The sequence below is a fragment of the Myotis nattereri genome, assembly GCF_964212035.1.
Source record: "Myotis nattereri genome assembly, chromosome: Y".
Taxonomy (NCBI): domain Eukaryota; kingdom Metazoa; phylum Chordata; class Mammalia; order Chiroptera; family Vespertilionidae; genus Myotis; species Myotis nattereri.
In genome coordinates, this window is record NC_138094.1 from 39,494,761 (window position 1) to 39,513,243 (window position 18,483).

Genomic DNA, 18,483 nt, shown 5'->3' on the forward strand with positions numbered 1-18,483 from the left:
GTTCCTCCCCATATGTCTCTTTCAAACTGCTGTCCCAGCAGTGGAGCTCAGAGCGAGCAAGTCCCAGTAAGTCTGTGTGTGGTATTTTTAAGAGGAACTGCCTGGGAAGCCAGTAGCTTCCATGTCACTCAGTCAAAATCCCCACTGGTTTTTACAGCCAGAAGATATGGGGACTCCTGATAGCACTGGATCCCTGGGCTGGGGGGCTTGGCATGGAGCTGACATTCCTTGCTTCTCAAGGGGGACCTCTGCAGCCCAGGTATCCTCCCAATATTTATTTGCTACCTGTGGGTGGTCTCTGCCCACAAGTCTCTATGTGGCATCTTCTGTAATTCAGTAATTCTCTAGTTGTAGGACCTTCCTTCAGCTCCATTTCAGGCAATTCTGAATGAAGATTGTTTTGAAGATTATTTGTAATTTTGATGCTATTATTTCCTTGATTCCTTGTTGAGATAGCTCATTGCTAGTGTATAGAAACACAGCTGCTTTTTGTATTGGGTTTTCTCCATTCATCCTTTTCTTTCGATTTTATTTTGTATTGGTTTTAAATGTAGAGCTTAATGGTTGAACAGTCTTATATTTACATAATGTTCCCCTTGATATTTCCTATACCCCACCTGGCTCCATATATAGTTAATTGCATATTGACTGTGTTTCTGTGCTTAATTTACATTTACATCCTCGTTACTATTTTGTACCTATGAGTTTGTACTTCTTAATTGCTTCACCCCGCCCCCAAACCCCTGCCCTCAGCAACCACCAATTTGCTCTCTGTGTCTGAGTCTATTTCAGTTTTGTTTCTTTGTTTATTCTCTTCTCTAGATCTCCCTCTTAAGTGAAATGATACGGCATCTGTCTCTGACTTACTTTACTGTGTGTTGGTTTTCTGAAATACCAGCTCATCACTTAATCTTTCATGAATGAGTCTATTTCCTTGCTGCAGACATTCTATTCCCTTGTTCCAAAGAGTGACCCAGAGATTAGATTAGCACCATCATCATCTGATAGCATGTTAGAAATGTAATTTTTTAGCTCAGTCTTACTTACTGAGCCAGAATTTTAATTTTAATACAATCCCTCTGTATTTTGTATGCATACAAAATGTTGAGAAGTGTTGCTTTATATTACACTGCAGTTGTGTCACTGTGACTAGTTTCCTTTGAGTTTTTTAGGGGGCAGCTTATTGTAAGAATTCTTCAAACACTGCTTTTCCTCTCTAAATGACTCAGATTTTAAAAAGTGGCCAAATGTGAACATTTTAGGACATATTTTTAAGGGCATTTGCAATGGAAATGCCAAAAAAGAACATTTTAAATACAGATTTTTGGACTTCACCTCAGGTCTATTAGTCTTTAGGAGATGTAACTACCTTTTTAAAAACCAAGTAAGTAATCAGTGTGGTAGGGAAGCTGTCACACTGCCACTTTATTTTTCCTATTTTTCTCCCCCACCCCTTTTCCTCTGTTATTAAAATGAATTATATAAGCAGCTTTTCTAGGCTATTTGTTAATCATTTTTTAGTCATTTATGAAAAATGATTCCATTGTAATTAAATCCAAGGATATTTTAGGAATTTAGAGAGTTTGTAACAACAGTTAAGTGAGGTTTTCCTTAATGTGTTTAATTTGAAAGTAATTTATGAAACAATTGATGGTATTTTGGCAAAGCCAGTTTTAAAAGCTATTTGTTTATCTCGAAGGATAACAAAGCTGATGTAATTTTAAAGTACAATGCAGATGAAGCTAGAAGTCTGAAGGCATATGGCGAGCTTCCAGAACATGGTAATGTCAAAGTTATGTTTTCCTGTATTATGGTATTGTTAGTCCGTTTGTATTTTAGTGAAGCAGTTTTGATAGAATTCTGTCGTTTCTACGTATTTTTCATGTATGTAATTAACACAAATTAGTTTCAAGTATGCCTATCTATACATAATATTTATACATTAGTAATAAAATTCTGTTTCTAGTAAATGTTGTTTTGATAGGGAGTTTAAAACGTTTTAAGCTCTGAGCTTGTGTATAATTTATTTTTATAGAAATATATTTTTGGTGATTTTAGAGAGGAAGGGAGAGGGAGAGAGAGATAGAAACATCAATGATGAAAGAGAATCATTAATCGGCTGCCTCCTGCATGCTCTGGGCATGTGCCCTCATTGGGAATTGAACCATGATTGCCTGGTCCATAGATCAACACTGAGCCACTCTGGCCGGGCTATGTATAACTTCTGTTAAGAAAGTACATTTTGTTTAGTGTTTGTAAGAGTTCTCAAAAGAGATTTATCAGTTTTCAAGTATATCAGTACAATTATGATACTGGTATTGGATTTATAGAAAACAGTGGTCAGTATATCTTAGCATATTATTTCATATGTTTTTGTTTTTTAATGAAAAAAAAATAATCCTCACCCAAGGATATGTTCATCGGTTTAAAAGGTGGGGGAAGAGAGAGAGAGAGAGAGAGAGAGAGAGAGAGAGAGAGAGAGAGAGAGAGAAATATTGATGAGAGAGAAACACATTTATCAGCTGCCTCCAGTATGTGCTGTAACCAAGGATTGACCACCCAACCTGGGTATGTGCCCCAATCGGTAATCAAACCTGCAACCCTTCAGTTTATGTGGTGCAATCAACTGAGCCATACTGGCCAGGGTTGTGTGCACTTTTTAACAGATACATCTTTTCATTTTTTTTTAATCCTGACCCAAAAATATGCTTATTGATTTTAGAGAGATGGAGAGGAAGTGGTAGGGCAGAGGATGGGAGGAAGGAGGAGTGGGGGAAAGAGAGAGATAGAGAGATAGATATCAGTGTGAGAGAACATTGATTGGTTGCTTTTCATACGTATCCTGAATGGGGATAACACCCGCACCCTTTTGGTATATGAGAAGAGCCATGCTGGCCAGAGCTATTTCTTTTTATACTTAACTAGAGGCCCGGTGCACAAAAGTTTGTGCACTCCCGGGGGAGAGGGGGGTCCCTCAGCCCGGCCTGTGTTCTCTCGCAGTCTGGGACCCCTCGGGAGATAACGCCCTGCTGGCTTAGGCCTGCTCCCAGGTGGCAGAGGGCAGGCCCAATCCCTAGGTGCAGCCCCTGGTCGGGCTCAGACCAGGGCCGACTGGGGAGTTGGGGCGCCGCCCCCTGTCATGAACAGAGCAGGGCGGATCGGGAGGTTGCGATGCCACCCTCAGGGACGCTCAGGGTAGGGTCGATTGGGGGGTTGGGGCACCGCCCCCTGTCACACTCAAGGCAGGGTCGATGGGGAGGTTGCGGCGCCACCCCCCGTCACGCACAGAGCAGGGCTAATCAGGGTTAGGGCGCTGCACCCTGTCACACACAGAGCAGGGCCCATCAGGGGGGTTGGGGCTCCGTACCCTGTCACGCCCAGAGCAGGGTCGATCAGGGAGTTGGGGAGCTCCCCCCTGTAACGCACAGAGCAGGACCCATCAGGGGGTTGGGGAGCTCCCCCCTGTCACTCACAGAGTAGGGCCGATAGGGGAGTTGAGGCACCGCCCCCTGTCACACACAGAGCATGGCCGGTGGGGGGGGGGGGCACGCCACACCCTGTCACACACACAGCCACAGGGCGATCGGGGTTGGGGAGCCCCCGCTATCAGGCATAGAGCAGAGCTGGTCGGGATGTTAGGGCGCCTTCCCCTGTCACGAACAGAGCACGGTGGATAGGGAGGTTGTGGCCCCGCCCCCTGTCACACACAGAGCTGCAGGGCAATCGGGATTTGGGCGCTGCCCCCTGTCACACTGATCCCGGTGCCGGGAAGCCTTGCGGCTCCGCTGATCCCGGTGCTGGGAGGCATATTACCCTTTTAATATATAGGATAGAGGCCTGGTGCATGGGTGGGGGCCAGCTGGTTTGCCCTGAAGGGTGTCCTGGATCAGGGTGGGGGTCCCCACTGGGGTGCCTGGCCAGCCTGGGTAGGGGATGATGGCTCTTTGCAGCTGGTCACACACCCTTCAGGGTGGGGGTCCCCACTGGGGTGCCTGGCCAGTCTGGGTGAGGGGCTGAGGGCTGTTTTCAGGCTGGCGGGTGACTGAAGCTCCCAACGGCTCCTTTTTTTTTTTTTTTTTTTTTTTTTTTTTTTTTTTTTTTTATTCTGGGCCAGCTTTAATTCTGAGGCTTGGCTCCGGCTCTTTGGCCTTGGCTGCTGAAAGCAGGGATCGGGTTTGTTTGGTTTCTATAATCAAAACACTGTTTCAACTCCAGCTCTGAGATCCCAGCTGGCTGATAGCAGGTTTCTGGGGTTTTGTTTAGCTTCTACATTTGTAATAATGTTTCAAACTGCAAGCTCAGAGGCTGGCAGTGGCCGGCGGGGAACGTTGGAGTCCTCCGTCACTGAAGCAAGGAAGCCTCATGTTCGCTTCAAGCTGCCTGGCTGCCAGCCACCATCTTGGCTGGCAGTTAATTTGCATATTGCCCTGATTAGCCAATGGGAATGGTAGCGGAGTGACACCAATTTGCATGTTTCTCTTTTATTAGTGTAGATTTCACTTAAAAATTTAAAGTAAGTTCCTTAAGAGTAAGTGTACTATTTCCACAGTCACATTTTTCACTTGGCAGCTATTTTATTTACTTGTTTTACTTCATTGCATTTAGTAATGAAAATATAAAATCTTTACATAAATAAGCATTAAAATTTTCATAAAATTATTTGTATTTAAAATATCGGACCAGCCCTAACCCTTTTGCTCAGTGGATGGAGCGTCAACCTGCAGACTGTAGGGTCCCGGGTTCGATTCTGGTCAAGGGCATGTACCTTGGTTGCGGGCACTTCCCCAGTAGGAGGTGTGCAGGAGGCAGCTGATTGATATTTCTCTCTCATCGATGTTTCTAACTCTCTATCCCTCTTTCTTCCTCTCTGTAAAAAATCAATAAAATGTATTTATAAAAATATATATCAGACCAGTACTTCCTCTTTCAGGTATATTGCTTAGAGCAGCAATTTTCAACTATTGTCCCAGTAATTTTTAAAACATACAGTATCTACCTGAGTATTTACTCAGGGTACTGACCTGTTTTCCACCAGATTGTCAAATTTAAAAATGACAACAGCTAACACAATACTGTCCAGTATAAATGAATAAAAATTACACCTTTTTTTTTTTTATCAGATTGGGAAAAAATACATAACATTTTTTGATATACTGCAGCATTTTAGTAATTGGTTGAAAATTGCTGGCTAAGGGGATAAGCATAATTTGCCCAAGTCTTTTTAATTGATTTGGTTAAGTCTTTCTAATAAGTCTTTGGTGAATGAGTTATTCTTAGTTAGGAAAACTTTACATGTGCAGAGGAAGTTATCATGTTTTCAATTACATTTTGAGGCAAATTGGGAAGTGCAAGAGCTATGTTAGTGTGATTAGAACTTGCCTGCCTTTCTTATAATACCTTTCTGAACAAAATAAAACTATAGTACATATACTCTTCATGATAGTTAGTGAACCCTCTGGGAGTGTTGTTGTGAATTTGCTCTGTGATGAATTCTCTGAAGTTAGGAAGATAATTTGTTTTTTGTAATGAAACATTTGTATTGTAGTAGCACTTGTAAGAGTCATCTTCTACAGTTTGATATTTTGTATCAGATCTGATAACATCTTGATATATATTTATTATCATATCTTTAGCTAAAATCAATGAAACAGATACATTTGGTCCTGGAGATGATGATGAAATTCAGTTTGATGACATTGGAGATGATGATGAAGACATTGATGATGTAAGTAGTAGATAAATCCTGTGGGGGTTTTGTTTGTTTTATTAATGTATAAGGAAACCAGATGTTTTCCCTAACTTACTTTAATCGAAGAATGTTGAACACTTAAATTCAGTGATTTGAAAGCTTATTCATGAATCTGAATATTCATTAATATTCAGAAACCAACTAGTTTAACTGTTTATTCAAGAAACTTTATAATACTTTGAAACATTTCTTTCTAAAATGATCAGTTTTGACAGTGGGTAATCCGTAATGATAACTCGGTTAAGAGTATCTACAGAGATAGCTATTAAGAAATATAGCAAATGATTTTGAGAATGTTTTTTCTTAAATGAAATGTTAAAAGAAGAATATTGTTTGAATCCATTTGCTGAAGCATTGAAATTGTAATATATTTTAAAAATCTTGTTAAAATAGAGGCCTCTTTGATCAAAGTATGTATTGAAATTACACTACGCTTATTGGCCAAATTTTTGGTTTGCAGTATGTATGTGTTTATATGTGAAAATTTTCCCATCCTTTCCATGTCCTATTTCTGAATATGCTTTAAAATGTACATAACATTAGGAACTAATGTAATAAATATTGATAGATGAAAAGAGGGATAGATGTGAATGATCATGTGTAGAAGTATTTAAACTGTATACCCTTGGTGGTGGGGATATGGTATTCTCTTGAATTTTAAGTTCTTTTAACTCCTGCATGTCTGAAAATATTATTAATAAAGATGTTGGTGATTGAGAAATCTGGAGATCCCTGTTCTAGATCAGTGACTCCCAATCACTTGTGGTGCCCAACTTACATTTTTCCCAAGGCATTGAATCTTTGAAAAGCTCTGTTAATTTTGCTGCATAACCTTTGTGCTACATTTTCTAAAATTCCATCTAAGTATTTAAACACTCATTATATTTATTGACTTACTTTGAAGAATATTGCAAATTTAATTTTAAATAATGGTGCTATGTTTTTTGTGTGTTTTTTTAAATTGTTGACACTGCTCTGGCTGGCTTGACTCAGTGGTTAGGGCATCAGCCTAAGCACCAGAAAATTGTGGGTTCAATCCCAGCCTGGGTGAGGGTGTGTACGGGAGGCAACCAATCAATGGTTTCTCTTTCTCTTTCCTTTGCTCATCCTCTCCATTTACTCTAAAAGAGAGAGAGAGAAAAAAAGGTCAGTGGAAATAATATGCATGGGTAAGGATTAACAAAAAGAAAAAAAATATTGTTGACACTATTACAGATTTCCCTCTTTCACCTCTTTGCCTCCTCCTTAAAGCCCCCATTCTGCAGGCCTTCACCACATTATTATCTGTATCCATGGGCTATGAATATATACATATATGTTCTTAGGCTAATTTCTTTCAGCCCTCCAAATCCCCATGCCCTCTGTCTTTATTATTTTGTTTAGATTTCTGGTTTTTAAACTATAGCTTTAGTACTGAGGTATTAAAAAACCTAAGCCTGATTAAAGTGTAAGCTATACTACCACCTCATTTTTAAGCATACTATATTCCTTCTGTTTGTTCCAACTCTCAACATACAATGTCTCTAGACACTACACAAAAGGGGCAGGGGAGCTAGCTGGTGTGGGTGTCATCTGGGCACCAAAAGATTGCTGGTTCCATTCCAGGTCAGGCACATGCCTGGGTTGTGGGTTTGATCCCCAATAGGGTGTGTACAGGAGGCAGCTAATCTATTTTTCTTTCTCACATCAATGTTTCTCTCTTTTTCTACCTCTCCATTCCTCTCTCTAAAAATCAGTGAAAAAAATTTTAAAAGTTGGGAAGGGGAAAATGGGGACATCTGTAATAACATAAACAATAAAAAGTAAAGAAAAAAGAGGAAGGAGATGCTAAACAATGTAATATTTTCCAACAGATGGTAATTGAGAAAAATTTGGTATACAGATTTCCTTTTAAATGGATTTATTTTCTAGATCAATAGTTCCCAATGTGGGGCACATGCCCCACAGGGGGCAGTTCAATTTTTTTAAAAAATATATTTTATTGATTTGAGAGAGAGAAACAGATTTATTGTTCCATGAAGTCATTGATTGCTTCTTGTATGTGCCCTGACCAGGGATTGAACCCACACCTTGGCATCCCGGGATGATGCTCTAAGCAACTGAGCTCCCTGGCCAAGGCCAGTTTGATTTTTGAGAGAGGGTAATTCGAGAATGAGTTATTAACAGTGAAATTTTTGCATTTCTATGGTTCTAGTGGCCTCATATACAGTATATAAATATACTAGAGGCCTGTTACATGAAGAGATTCATGCAATAGGCCTTTCTCTCCCTGGCTGCTGGCACTGGTTTTCCTCTGGCACCCGGGACCCAGGCCTTTGGTTCAGCCTCAGTGAGGCTTGGCTTCTCCCCTCTGGCCACAGCGAGGCTTGGATTGTCCACTGCGGCCACAGCGAGGCTTGGCTTCTCCGCTGTGAAGCCTCTTCAGTCTTCAGTCTTCACTCTGAGCCTGCATATGCAAATTAACCACCATCTTTGTTGGGTTAATTTGCATAGTTGTTCTGATTGGCTGGTGGGCATAGCGGAGTGACACCAATTTGCATGTTTGTCATTTATTAGTGTAGATATTGTGACATTTATGCATTTCAATTCTCTATGTTTTGAAACTTTATTTGCTATTTTTCGTATTCATATTATTATTTTTTAAACCATTAGTGATTTCTGCCCTAGTACTTCAACTTTCCTTCGTTCTTTTATTTTTCTCTTTCATGGATACTATGTTCTTTGGAAGCTTGTTTAGACCAAGTTAATGACCTTTTAGGCTTCCTGCACATGAATAGTTCACTTTTTGAATAATAAGAATTATATGTCACGTGGGGTGGGGGGGCAAGGGGGGGGCCATCAGGATTTTAGAGATGCTTAGGTGGGGCATGGCCAAAAATGGTTGGGAACCACTGTTCTAGATTATCTAAGGTTCTTAGTCAGTAGACCGTTTTATTATAAGAATTATTTTAACATGAATCTGATGTTCTTTTTACTTACAGATCTAAATTGAACTTAAAGTTTCAGAGTATTTGTTCCATAGTTTGGATTTTGGCCATCACATGTCAAGAAGACTAAAACTTCAGGATAATTGCAGTTTGCTAACGCACACTGATTTGTTTTCATTGTTTTAAAGTATTTATTATCTTTAAATGAGGTGTTAACACTTTATTCTTTTGATGTAATGGAACTTACGGATAAAAGATCACAAGATCTGCTGTTAAAACATAGAAAGGAGAGGGGGGAAGAGAGAGAGAATGAATAAAGTAAATGTTTTCCAGTTAATGGATGTTTTGACTAAATTGCTTTATCTTTAGGTCAGTGATAAGTCCTAGTCCCAAGTAATTTTTTTTTCAGTCTTTCTGTATGTTACCTAGATATTCTCTTTAATTTCTGTTAAAAATTTGAGGAAGATAGAAGTCTACATTTGAAGTTAAGAAAAGGGGCTATTTTTTAATATTTCTGTAACTGGGTACTGTATTTTCAAACTAATAACATTCTTTTCATCATTTCATGCTGTCATAAATAACTAGCATTTATAAACTCCTTATTTTAGAATATGGCCTTGAGTAGCAATTTTTAATTTATACAATGGGTATTTGCAAAAATTCAATGCTAGATAGTAACTAAAAATTGGAAGTACTGATATACTAGTCAAAAGTGTTTTTTACTTAATGTGTACAAATTTCTTTAAAAAGACAACTTTTAATGGCCAAATAAGGAGAATAGTGTGTACTATACCAAAAAGTTTTTAAATTTGTCATTTTATTTTCAAAACTCATGCGTTTGTTACCTATAGTTTTGGGCTTTGTGAACAATTAAATTACAATGTATAAGTGAAAAATTAATCCTATCTAATAAAAGAGAAACATGGTAATTGGTGTATGTCCGCTACCCTTCACATTGGCTAATCAGTGAGATATGCAAATTAACTGCCAGCCAAGATTGTGGGCGGCAGCCAGGCAGCTTGAAGCTAACATGAGGCTTGCTTGCTTCAGTGACGGAGGACTCCAACGTTCCCCGCCTGCTGCTGCCGGCCTCTGAGCTTGCAGTTTGAAACATTGTTACAAATATAGAAGCTAAACAAAACCCCAGAAACCTGCTTTCAGCCTGCCGGGAACTCAGAGCTGGAGTTGATAGAGTTTCGATTATAGAACTGAAACAAACCAGATACCTGCTTTCAGGAGCGGAGGCCTCAGAGCTGGAGCCTCATAGCTAAAGCTGGCCCAGAATTAAAAAAGAAAAAAAGGAGCAGTTGGGAGATTCAGTCACCCGCCACCCTGAAAACAGCCCTCAGCCCCTCACCCAGACTGGTCAGGCACCCCAGTGGGGACCCCCACCCTGAAGGGTGTGTGACCAGCTGCAAACAGCCATCATCCCCTTATCCAGGCTGGCCAGGCACCCCAGTGGGGACCCCACCCTGATCCAGGACACCCTTCAGGGCAAACCAGCTGGCCCCCACCCGTACACCAGGCCTCTATCCTATATATTAAAAGGGTAATATGCCTCCCAGCACTGGGATCAGCAGTGCCGCGAGGCCTCCCAGCACCGGGATCAGCAGAGCTGAGAGGCCTCCCGGCACTGGGATCAGTGTGACAGGGGGCAGCGCCCAAACCCCCTGATCACCCTGCGGCTCTGTGTGTGACAGGGGGCGGGGCCACAACCTCCCTATCCGCCCTGCTCTGTTCCTGACAGGGGAAGGCGCCCAACCCCCTGATCGCCCTGCAGCTCTGTGTGTGACAGGGTGCGGCACCCCAACCCCTTGATCGGCCCTGCTCTGTGTGTGACAGGGTGCGGCGCCCCAATCCCCCTCCCCATGGGCCCTACTCTGTGTGTGACGGGGTAGAGCCATAATCTCCCCATCGGACCTGCCCTGAGTGTGACAATGGCGGCGCCCCAACCCCCTGATCGTCCCTGCTCTGTGGGTGATAGAGGGCGGCGCCCCAGCCCCCTGATCTGCCCTGCTCTGTGCATGATGGGGGAGCTCCCAACCCTCTGATGGGCCCTGCTTTTTGCGTGACGGGGTGGCGCCACAACCTTCCCATCGACCCTGCCTTGAGTGTGACAGGGGACGGTGCCCCAACCCCCCAAACGGCCCTACCCTGAGCATGACTGAGGGTGACATCACAACCTCCCGATCCGCCCTACTCTGTGTATGTCAGGGGGCGGGCCCCAACTCCCTGGTCTGAGCCCAACCAGGGGCTGCACCTAGGGATTGGGCCTGCCCTCTGCCACCTGGGAGCAGACCTAAGCCAGCAGGGCGTTATCTCCCGAGGGGTCCCAGACTGCGAGAGGGCACAGGCCGGGCTGAGGGACCCCCTTTCCCCCCCGAGGTCACAAATTTTTTTGCACCGGGCCTCTAGTTGTATAATAAACTGGTATAAGGAAAAGGATGGGATCACAGCTAAGAAATATAATAAAATGTCCATTGGGTATATTTTGGCCTTTGTGTTACTGGTTTATTTTATTGTGTGAACCAATTTTTTGTGTATATGTTATTAGGAATTTATATTATGTCCTTCCTTTTTAATATTTTGTTCATTTTGAAAGTTGTAGTAAAATGAAATTAAGGAGAGGCTAAATAGGAACCACAATTAAATCTTACACAATTGGAATAGAAAAAAAGGTTTGTTAAGTGGTTTAAGAAACATCAGTTTTTTTTAGAGTGTTTTTTTCAGCAGAGAAAATTAAGGGGAATGTCTTTATCTGGTTTTAATTACATCCTATGTAATAAAAGGCTAATATGCAAATTGACAAAATGGCAGAATGACCGGTTGCTATGACACGCACTGAACACCAGGAGCAGATGCTTAACGCAGGGTCATCCCCCTGGTGGTCAGTGCGCTCCCACAAGAGAATCGCCACCCAGCCCAAAGCCAGACTCATGTTTGCTGAGTGCAGCTGCGGTGGTGGGAGCCTCCTGCCTCCACAGCACTTGGACATCCCCCAAGGGCTCCTGGACTGCGAGAGGGTGTGAGCTGGGCTGAGGATCTCCCTGTCCTGCCTCTTTCCCCTCCACCCCCCATGCATTAATGTCTTGCACCAGGCCTCTAATATATAAAGAAGACTACATCTTTATATAATTACATATATACAAAACAAATACAAAGATGATTACATATTCATACGGTTTCATGCCATGTGTGTGGAGAGTCTGATTGTGTACAAGCTGCTGCAGAGGTGCATACCACATGAAGCAGATTTTGCTGCAATGGAGCTTTGTGCCTACCAAAATCTCTCTGGATATGCAGCTTGTGAAGCTACTTTGATCCTTCTGTGATGTCTGAAGCTGGCTTCTTGGTTCATCTTTTCTGAGGCCTTTTGGGAGGGACTCTGTTGCAGGGCCTGTGACTGGCCCTGAACAATCTGTTCCAACCTGTTCAGAGCTACAAAGCGATCCACAACCTGTGGCTGCCTCTGGTGGGTGTGTGTGGAAGGACAAAATTGCACATGAAAGTTGTCTTCCCCCTGCACTGAGCCTGGGGGCTGATCAGCAAAAGGCCCAAGGCACCCTGAGATCTGCCTCCATCAGTCTCCACCTTCAGGCTGCCTATTCGGCTTAGTCACTGAAAGAGCCTTTGTTGTACTTGAGTTGCATACGGTAGGTTCTCAGTGTGTCACCAGATAGGTGCAAGTGGTGTTCAGATTGATACATGTTCAAGCTGAACGACAGTGCTGGGTGAGGCTACTAATTAAATGTCTTTGGGTACATCAGGTCTAGCTGCCATCTGCTAGGTGCTTGCACACCTTTATGGTGGGACAGGGTCTCAGAAAATTGTCAGGGTGAGGTCAGCAGGATTATCAGGACCAAATAGCCCAAGATTTGGCTATGTGAAGGGAAGTTCTGCACTGGTTGGGAGTCAGAGCTCAATATGATGGGGCCTGTAGTCAGGATGGTGGGGCTATCAGATCTCTCATTCAAGGGTGGTGTTGCTGGTGAGATTCAAGGAAATGTGGGGCAAATAGTCCCTGCCCCAAAGCCATACAGCTCACTCACTGGCAGCCACTGAGTTTGTCCAGAGCTCTGTATCTGGACCCAGGCTGTAAAGTATAAAGTGTTTATGATATATTTATTTAACCATTTTGGATCTTGGTCTACTGCTGGTAACTGAAACCATGGGAAGTGAATCTGTAAATAAGGAAAACTACTCCTCAGCAGGCTTTAAGCTCCATAGAGTTGGGTGAGAGAATCCAGAGGTAGAGCTATTGCTTTACCCTAGGCCAGTGGTCGGCAAACCGCGGCTCACGAGCCACATGGGGCTCTTTGGCCCCTTGAGTGTGGCTCCTCTAAAAAATACCACGTGCAGGCATACACATACAGTGCTATTGAAACTTTGTGGCTCATGCACAGAAGTCAGTTTTTGGCCTGGGCGAGTATTTTGAAGAAGTGTCCTTAGAAGAAGTGGGTGTGTCGTTTGGTGAGGCAATGGGAGATGCAGCGCAGGTGGGCCATGGGAGGCATGCGCGATTCATGCGTGAGTTGAGTGAGACTGGCTACAAGACGAGTGTGGATAGGAGAGTTGGAAGGGGTTGACCTCAGTGAACGTACCTCAATCAGATTGAGAATGTTTTTAGCAAAGGCCAGCTTAGGAGTACCCTAATTAAGTTAATAACAATGTACCTACCTATATAGTTTAAGTTTAAAAAATTTGGCTCTCAAAAGAAATTTCAATTATTGTACTGTTGATATTTGGCTCTGTTGACTAATGAGTTTGCCGACGACTTCCTTAGGCTGATATGCTAAGGTGATGAGTGTACCACCCAAGAAAGATGGCGTCTGTGATGTGGGAGAGGGACTTATCACAGGGATCCTAATGGCTATTCTTTCAGCTCTTTCCCCAGAAATAAACCCCAGTCTCTTCTGACGTGACTATTTGTCCTTTGCCTTTCCTCTACTGGTGCTCAGGGTAAGTGGCGGTGAACAAAATTTGTCAAAGCACAGATTACTGATACATTTAAGATAATATAACCTAACAAGGTGAACATTTCCAAAATTAATGAAAAAAGTGAATTCAAGCAGACCAAGGATTAATCACATGAAACTAAACAGGTGTTTGGTTATAAATTGTTATGACTTATTTAAAATATTCTGGTTTAATATTTTGCTTGTCCATATTTAAGAATTTTTTTCAAGTTATTTGTGACATAATCATTTGGTAAAATATGTCTTTGTAAACAAAGATACGTTTTTCTTGTTTAATTTCTCCAAAATTTGGAAACTATTTTTTTTATTAATTAAACCTTTATTGTTCAGATTATTACATTTGTTCCTCTTTTTTCCCCCCCATAACTCCCCTCCTCCCAGTTCCCGCCCCACCCTCCGCCCTCACTCCCCACCCACTGTCCTCATCCATAGGTGCACGATTTTTGTCCAGTCTCTTCCCACATCTCCCACACCGCTTTCACCCCCAAGAATAGTCAGTCCATTCCCTTTCTATGTCCCTGATTCTATTATGATCACCAGATTATTTATTCACTTGATTCTTAGATTCACTTGTTGATAGATGCATGTTTGTTGTTCATAATTTGTATCTTTACCTTTTTCTTCTTCTTCCTCTTCTTAAAGGATACCTTCCAGCATTTCATATAATACTGGTTTGGTGGTGCTGAACTCCTTTAGCTTTTCCTTATCTGTGAAGCTCTTTATCTGACCTTCAGTTCTGAATGATAGCTTTGCTGGATAAAGTAATCTTGGTTGTAGGTTCTTGGTATTCATCACTTTGAATATTTCTTGCCACTCCCTTCTGGCCTGCAAAGTTTCTGTTGAGAAATCAGCTGACAGTCGTATGGGTATTCCCTTGTAGGTAACTTAGTTTCTTTCTCTTGCAGCTTTTAAGATTCTCTCTTTGTCTTTTGCTCTTGGCATTTGAATTATGGTGTGTCTTGGTGTGGTCCTCTTTGGATTCCTTTTGTTTGGGGTTCTCTGCACTTCCTGGACTTGGAAGTCTATTTCTTTCACCAGGTGGGGGAAGTTTTCTGTCATTATTTCTTCAAATAGGTTTTCAATATCTTGCCCTCTCTCATCTTCTGGCACCCCTATAAGTCTGATGTTGGTACGCCTGAAGCTGTCCCAGAGGCTCCTTACACTATCTTCGTATTTTCGGATTCTTTTTTCATTTTGCTTTTCCGGTTGGGTGTTTTTTGCTTCTTCGCATTTCGAATCTTTGACTTGATTCTTGCGCTCCTCTGGTCTGCTGTTGGGAGTCTGTATAATATTCTTTATTTCAGTCAGTGTATGCTTAATTTCTAGTTGTTTCTTTATCACAACATCAAGGGTCTCATTAGATTTCTTGAGGATCTCACTACATTTATCGGCGGTCTCACCAGTCTTTTCACGGGCCTTACTAAGTTTATCGGCAGCTTCTAGACAGTTCTTGAGAGACCTTAAAAGTGTGGTTTTGAGCTCTATATCTTCCATTTCTGACATTTGCGTCCTGTTTCTTTGTCTCCGCATTTTGTTATCTTTTCTTGGTGCACCACCTAGTGGTCTTTGTGCTCAGTCTTGTTGTAGTTAAGCCTTGATTGTTGTCAGCAATACCGGGGGTGATTTGACCTCCAGGCTAACTGGCTATGAGAGTCAGCTGTGTCTGCAGTGGGAGAGCTTCTGTGCTGGATCTCTAGGGTGGTGCTAATCTAGCGTTTGCCTGAGGCTATCCAGCAAATGGCTCTGCCCAGGGCTTGGGCAGGGCGGGTCCCCAGGGATCTACAGGGCAGGCGGAAAGAGCAGAAATGGCTGCTCTCAGTTCCGTCCCTAGGGGCTCTGCCTCACAGAGTCCCAGCAACCGCTGCAAACCGCGGAGAGAAAGCTGCCTTCGAGTTCTGACCGAAGCCAGACAGTCCCGCTTCTCCAGTTTGAGTCTCGGTCCCTAGAGACTCGCCCGGATCTGGAGCTCAGAGTCTGAAACTCCCTCCCGATTGAAAACAACAACCGCGCCCTCTGCCGCCAGCCCACTCCGCGGGCACTCCGCACCTTACTATTTCACTTAAGCACTGCGCCTCCTCTGAGTCTGAGTATGATATTCTCCTTCCTCCTAGTTGTAGAATTTTCACTCAGCCATCCTTCCTGTGGTTTTGGATGATGTCCATTCTGTCTTTTAGTTGTATTTTTGATTGGTTGTTCGAGGCGGCAATCTCTGGCATTAACCTATGCCGCCATCTTGGTTTCCTCCTGGAAACTATTTTTTTACGGCAATATAGTTATTTATTAGAGGCCCGGTGCACAAAATTTGTGCACTTGGGGTCGGGGTCCCTCAGCCCAGTCTGTGCCCTCTCGCAGTCTGGGACCGCTCAAGGATGTCTACCTGTTGGCTTAGGCTTGCTCCCCGGAGGATTGGGCCTAAGCTGGGAGTCAGACATCCTTCTGGCAGCCCAGGAGCCCTTGGGGGATGTCCACTTGCCAGTGTGGGAACAGTACTGAGCTGCTGTTGGACATCCTTAACACTGCTGAGGAGGTGGGAGAGGTTTTCACCACCACCATTGTGCTAGCAGCCGTCAGCCTGGCTTGTGGTTGAGCAGAGCTCCCCCTGTGGGAATGCACTGACCACCAGGGGACAGCTCCTGCATTGAGAATCTGCCCCCTGGTGGTCAGTGTGAGTCATAGTAACCAATCATTCCCAGTCATTCTGCTGTTAGGGTCAATTTTCGTATTACCCTTTTATTATATAGGATAGAGGCCTGGTGCATGGGTGGGATCCAGCTGTTTTGCCCTGAAGGGTGTCCTAGATCAGGGTGGAGGTCCCCTTGGGGTGCCTGGCCAGCCTGGGTGAGGGCCTGATGGCTGTTTGCAGGCTGGCCAAGCCCCCCAGTGGGGATCCTCACCCCACGGGGGTGTGGCCAGCTTGTGTGAGGGGCTGAGGGCTGTTTTCAGGCTGGCCACACCCCCTTCAGAGTGGGGGTGCCTGGCCAACCTGGGTGAGGGTCTGATGGCTGTTTTCAGGCTGGCCATGCCCACCAGTGACCCAAGCTCCCAGCCTCTCCTTTTTTTTCTTTTTTTTTTCCAGCTCCTCCTTGAGCGAAGGCCAGGGCGGGCTGGAAGCAGGTATCTGGGACTTATTTATCTTCTATAATTGAAATTTTATAGCCTTGAGTGGAACCCAGTGCCAGCCAGGGAAGGCAGAAGCTTGGCTTCCTTCATCGCCAGGGGCAATCCAAGCCTCCTGCTCACTCCTGTTCTTCTAATAGGACACAAGTGGAAATATTGACTATGTTATTAAGGATTTTTTTTTAATGTCATATTTTTGTTATTTATGCATTGATTCAGGTAAACCTGAGAAGATTGACTTGGTATCTTGATTACAAGTTTCCACCAAAAGTATATGTAGTCAATCACTATTCTTTCTGTACTTATTTAAATAATCAGGTTGAGTTTAATGTAAACATTTTTATTATTATCCTTGGTAAAATTTATATTTGTCTCTTTTTTATATTAGATTCTAATCCTGCTCATTTTTCTATGGCTTTTGTTATATACTGTAGTTTTCCCTTACTAACAGGTACATTCTGAGACTTCAGTGGGTAGTACTAAACTTTATATAAATTACATTTTTTTCATATACATATCTATGTAATAAAAAGCCAGGGTTATAAGGACCAAAGGCTCAACCATACCGGAAGTCAGTGGCAACCCAGCATTGACTGGGGTCGTTGCAGGTGCCCCAACCCAGCACTGACTGCCTAGGGGGCTTTGGATCAGGCCCAAAGAGAGGCCTGCAGAGAGAGGCACTGTCTGATCCATAGCCTCTATGGAAGCCATTGATCAGAACTTGCCTGTCTTTCTCTCCTGGCCTGGCCAACATCTGTGCCTCCATTTCTCTCCAAGCGTCTGCTGGGGCTGCTGATCAGCCCCACCTTTCTGATTAGATCCTGTTGCTAGGCCCAGCGATGCCGACTGGCATAGAAACTGACCAATCAGAACCAAATCTGTGTGAATGTAAGGAGCCAATGGCCGCCTAGGAGGCCGAGCTTTTGAAGCTGACTGGCATAGAAACTGACCAATCAGAACCAAGTTGGCTGGCAGAGGAGGGCAGTTGGGGACGAGATCAGGCCTTCAGGAGAGGGCAGTTGGGGGTGATCAGGCAGACAGGTAGAGGAGTGAGGGGCAATCAGGCAGGCAGGCAAGTGAATGGTTAGGAGCCAGTGGTCCCAGATTGGGATTGGGCCTAAATTGGAGTGGGTGCAGGCTGGGCTGAGGGAACCAGCCCCTCTGTGCATGAGTTTTGTGCATCAGGCTTCTATTATTTATTTATTTATTTATTTATTTATTTATTTATTTATTTATTTATTTATCTTAGAGGCCCAGTGCACATAATTTTGTGAACTGGTAGGGTCCCTAGTGGCTGCCAGCTGGGGCCTCCCTCCCTTTCTCTGGCCATCCCGCCCCCTGGTCGAACTCACAGATGAATTCCCGGGTGAGGGGACAATTTGCATACTATGCTTTTATTGTAGGATACTTACTAGTGCCCCAGTGCATGGATTTGTTCATATTGAAAGGAAATTAATTATTAGGTGCCTAGCAGGGTGGGACTGAGCGAGATGGGCTGGACATGCCCTGGAGCCAACCTTCCACGGTCACTCCCTGGCCAGCTGCACCTGGAGTGGCGCCATGGCTCGAAGGGCCTTTGATGAGCAAGCAGGGTCCCTCCAGCAGGTGGGATCCCTTGGCCTGGACTGCAGAGATAGGGCTTAAACTGGCTCTCCGACATCCCCCAAGGTCCGAATTGTGAGAAGGTGGTTCTCAGATGACCTACCTTGGAAAT

General features: G+C 43.7%; 1 protein-coding gene across 2 annotated transcripts in view; it reads left to right on the forward strand.

The window, feature by feature from the left end:
* Positions 1–18,483, forward strand: part of LOC308512223 (eukaryotic translation initiation factor 1A, X-chromosomal) — a 55,634-nt gene that overhangs the window by 30,488 nt on the left and 6,663 nt on the right. Inside the window, exons 5-7 of one of the 2 annotated variants that reach the window (XM_081082022.1) lie at positions 1,700–1,781; positions 5,634–5,725; positions 8,731–9,962. In XM_081082022.1, the coding sequence (XP_080938148.1) occupies positions 1,700–1,781; positions 5,634–5,725; positions 8,731–8,736 (180 nt within the window). In that variant the 3' untranslated portion in view covers positions 8,737–9,962. Of the gene's footprint in view, positions 1–1,699; positions 1,782–5,633; positions 5,726–8,730; positions 9,963–18,483 lie in introns of those variants that run through there. The other variant, XM_081082023.1, reaches the window with a different exon arrangement.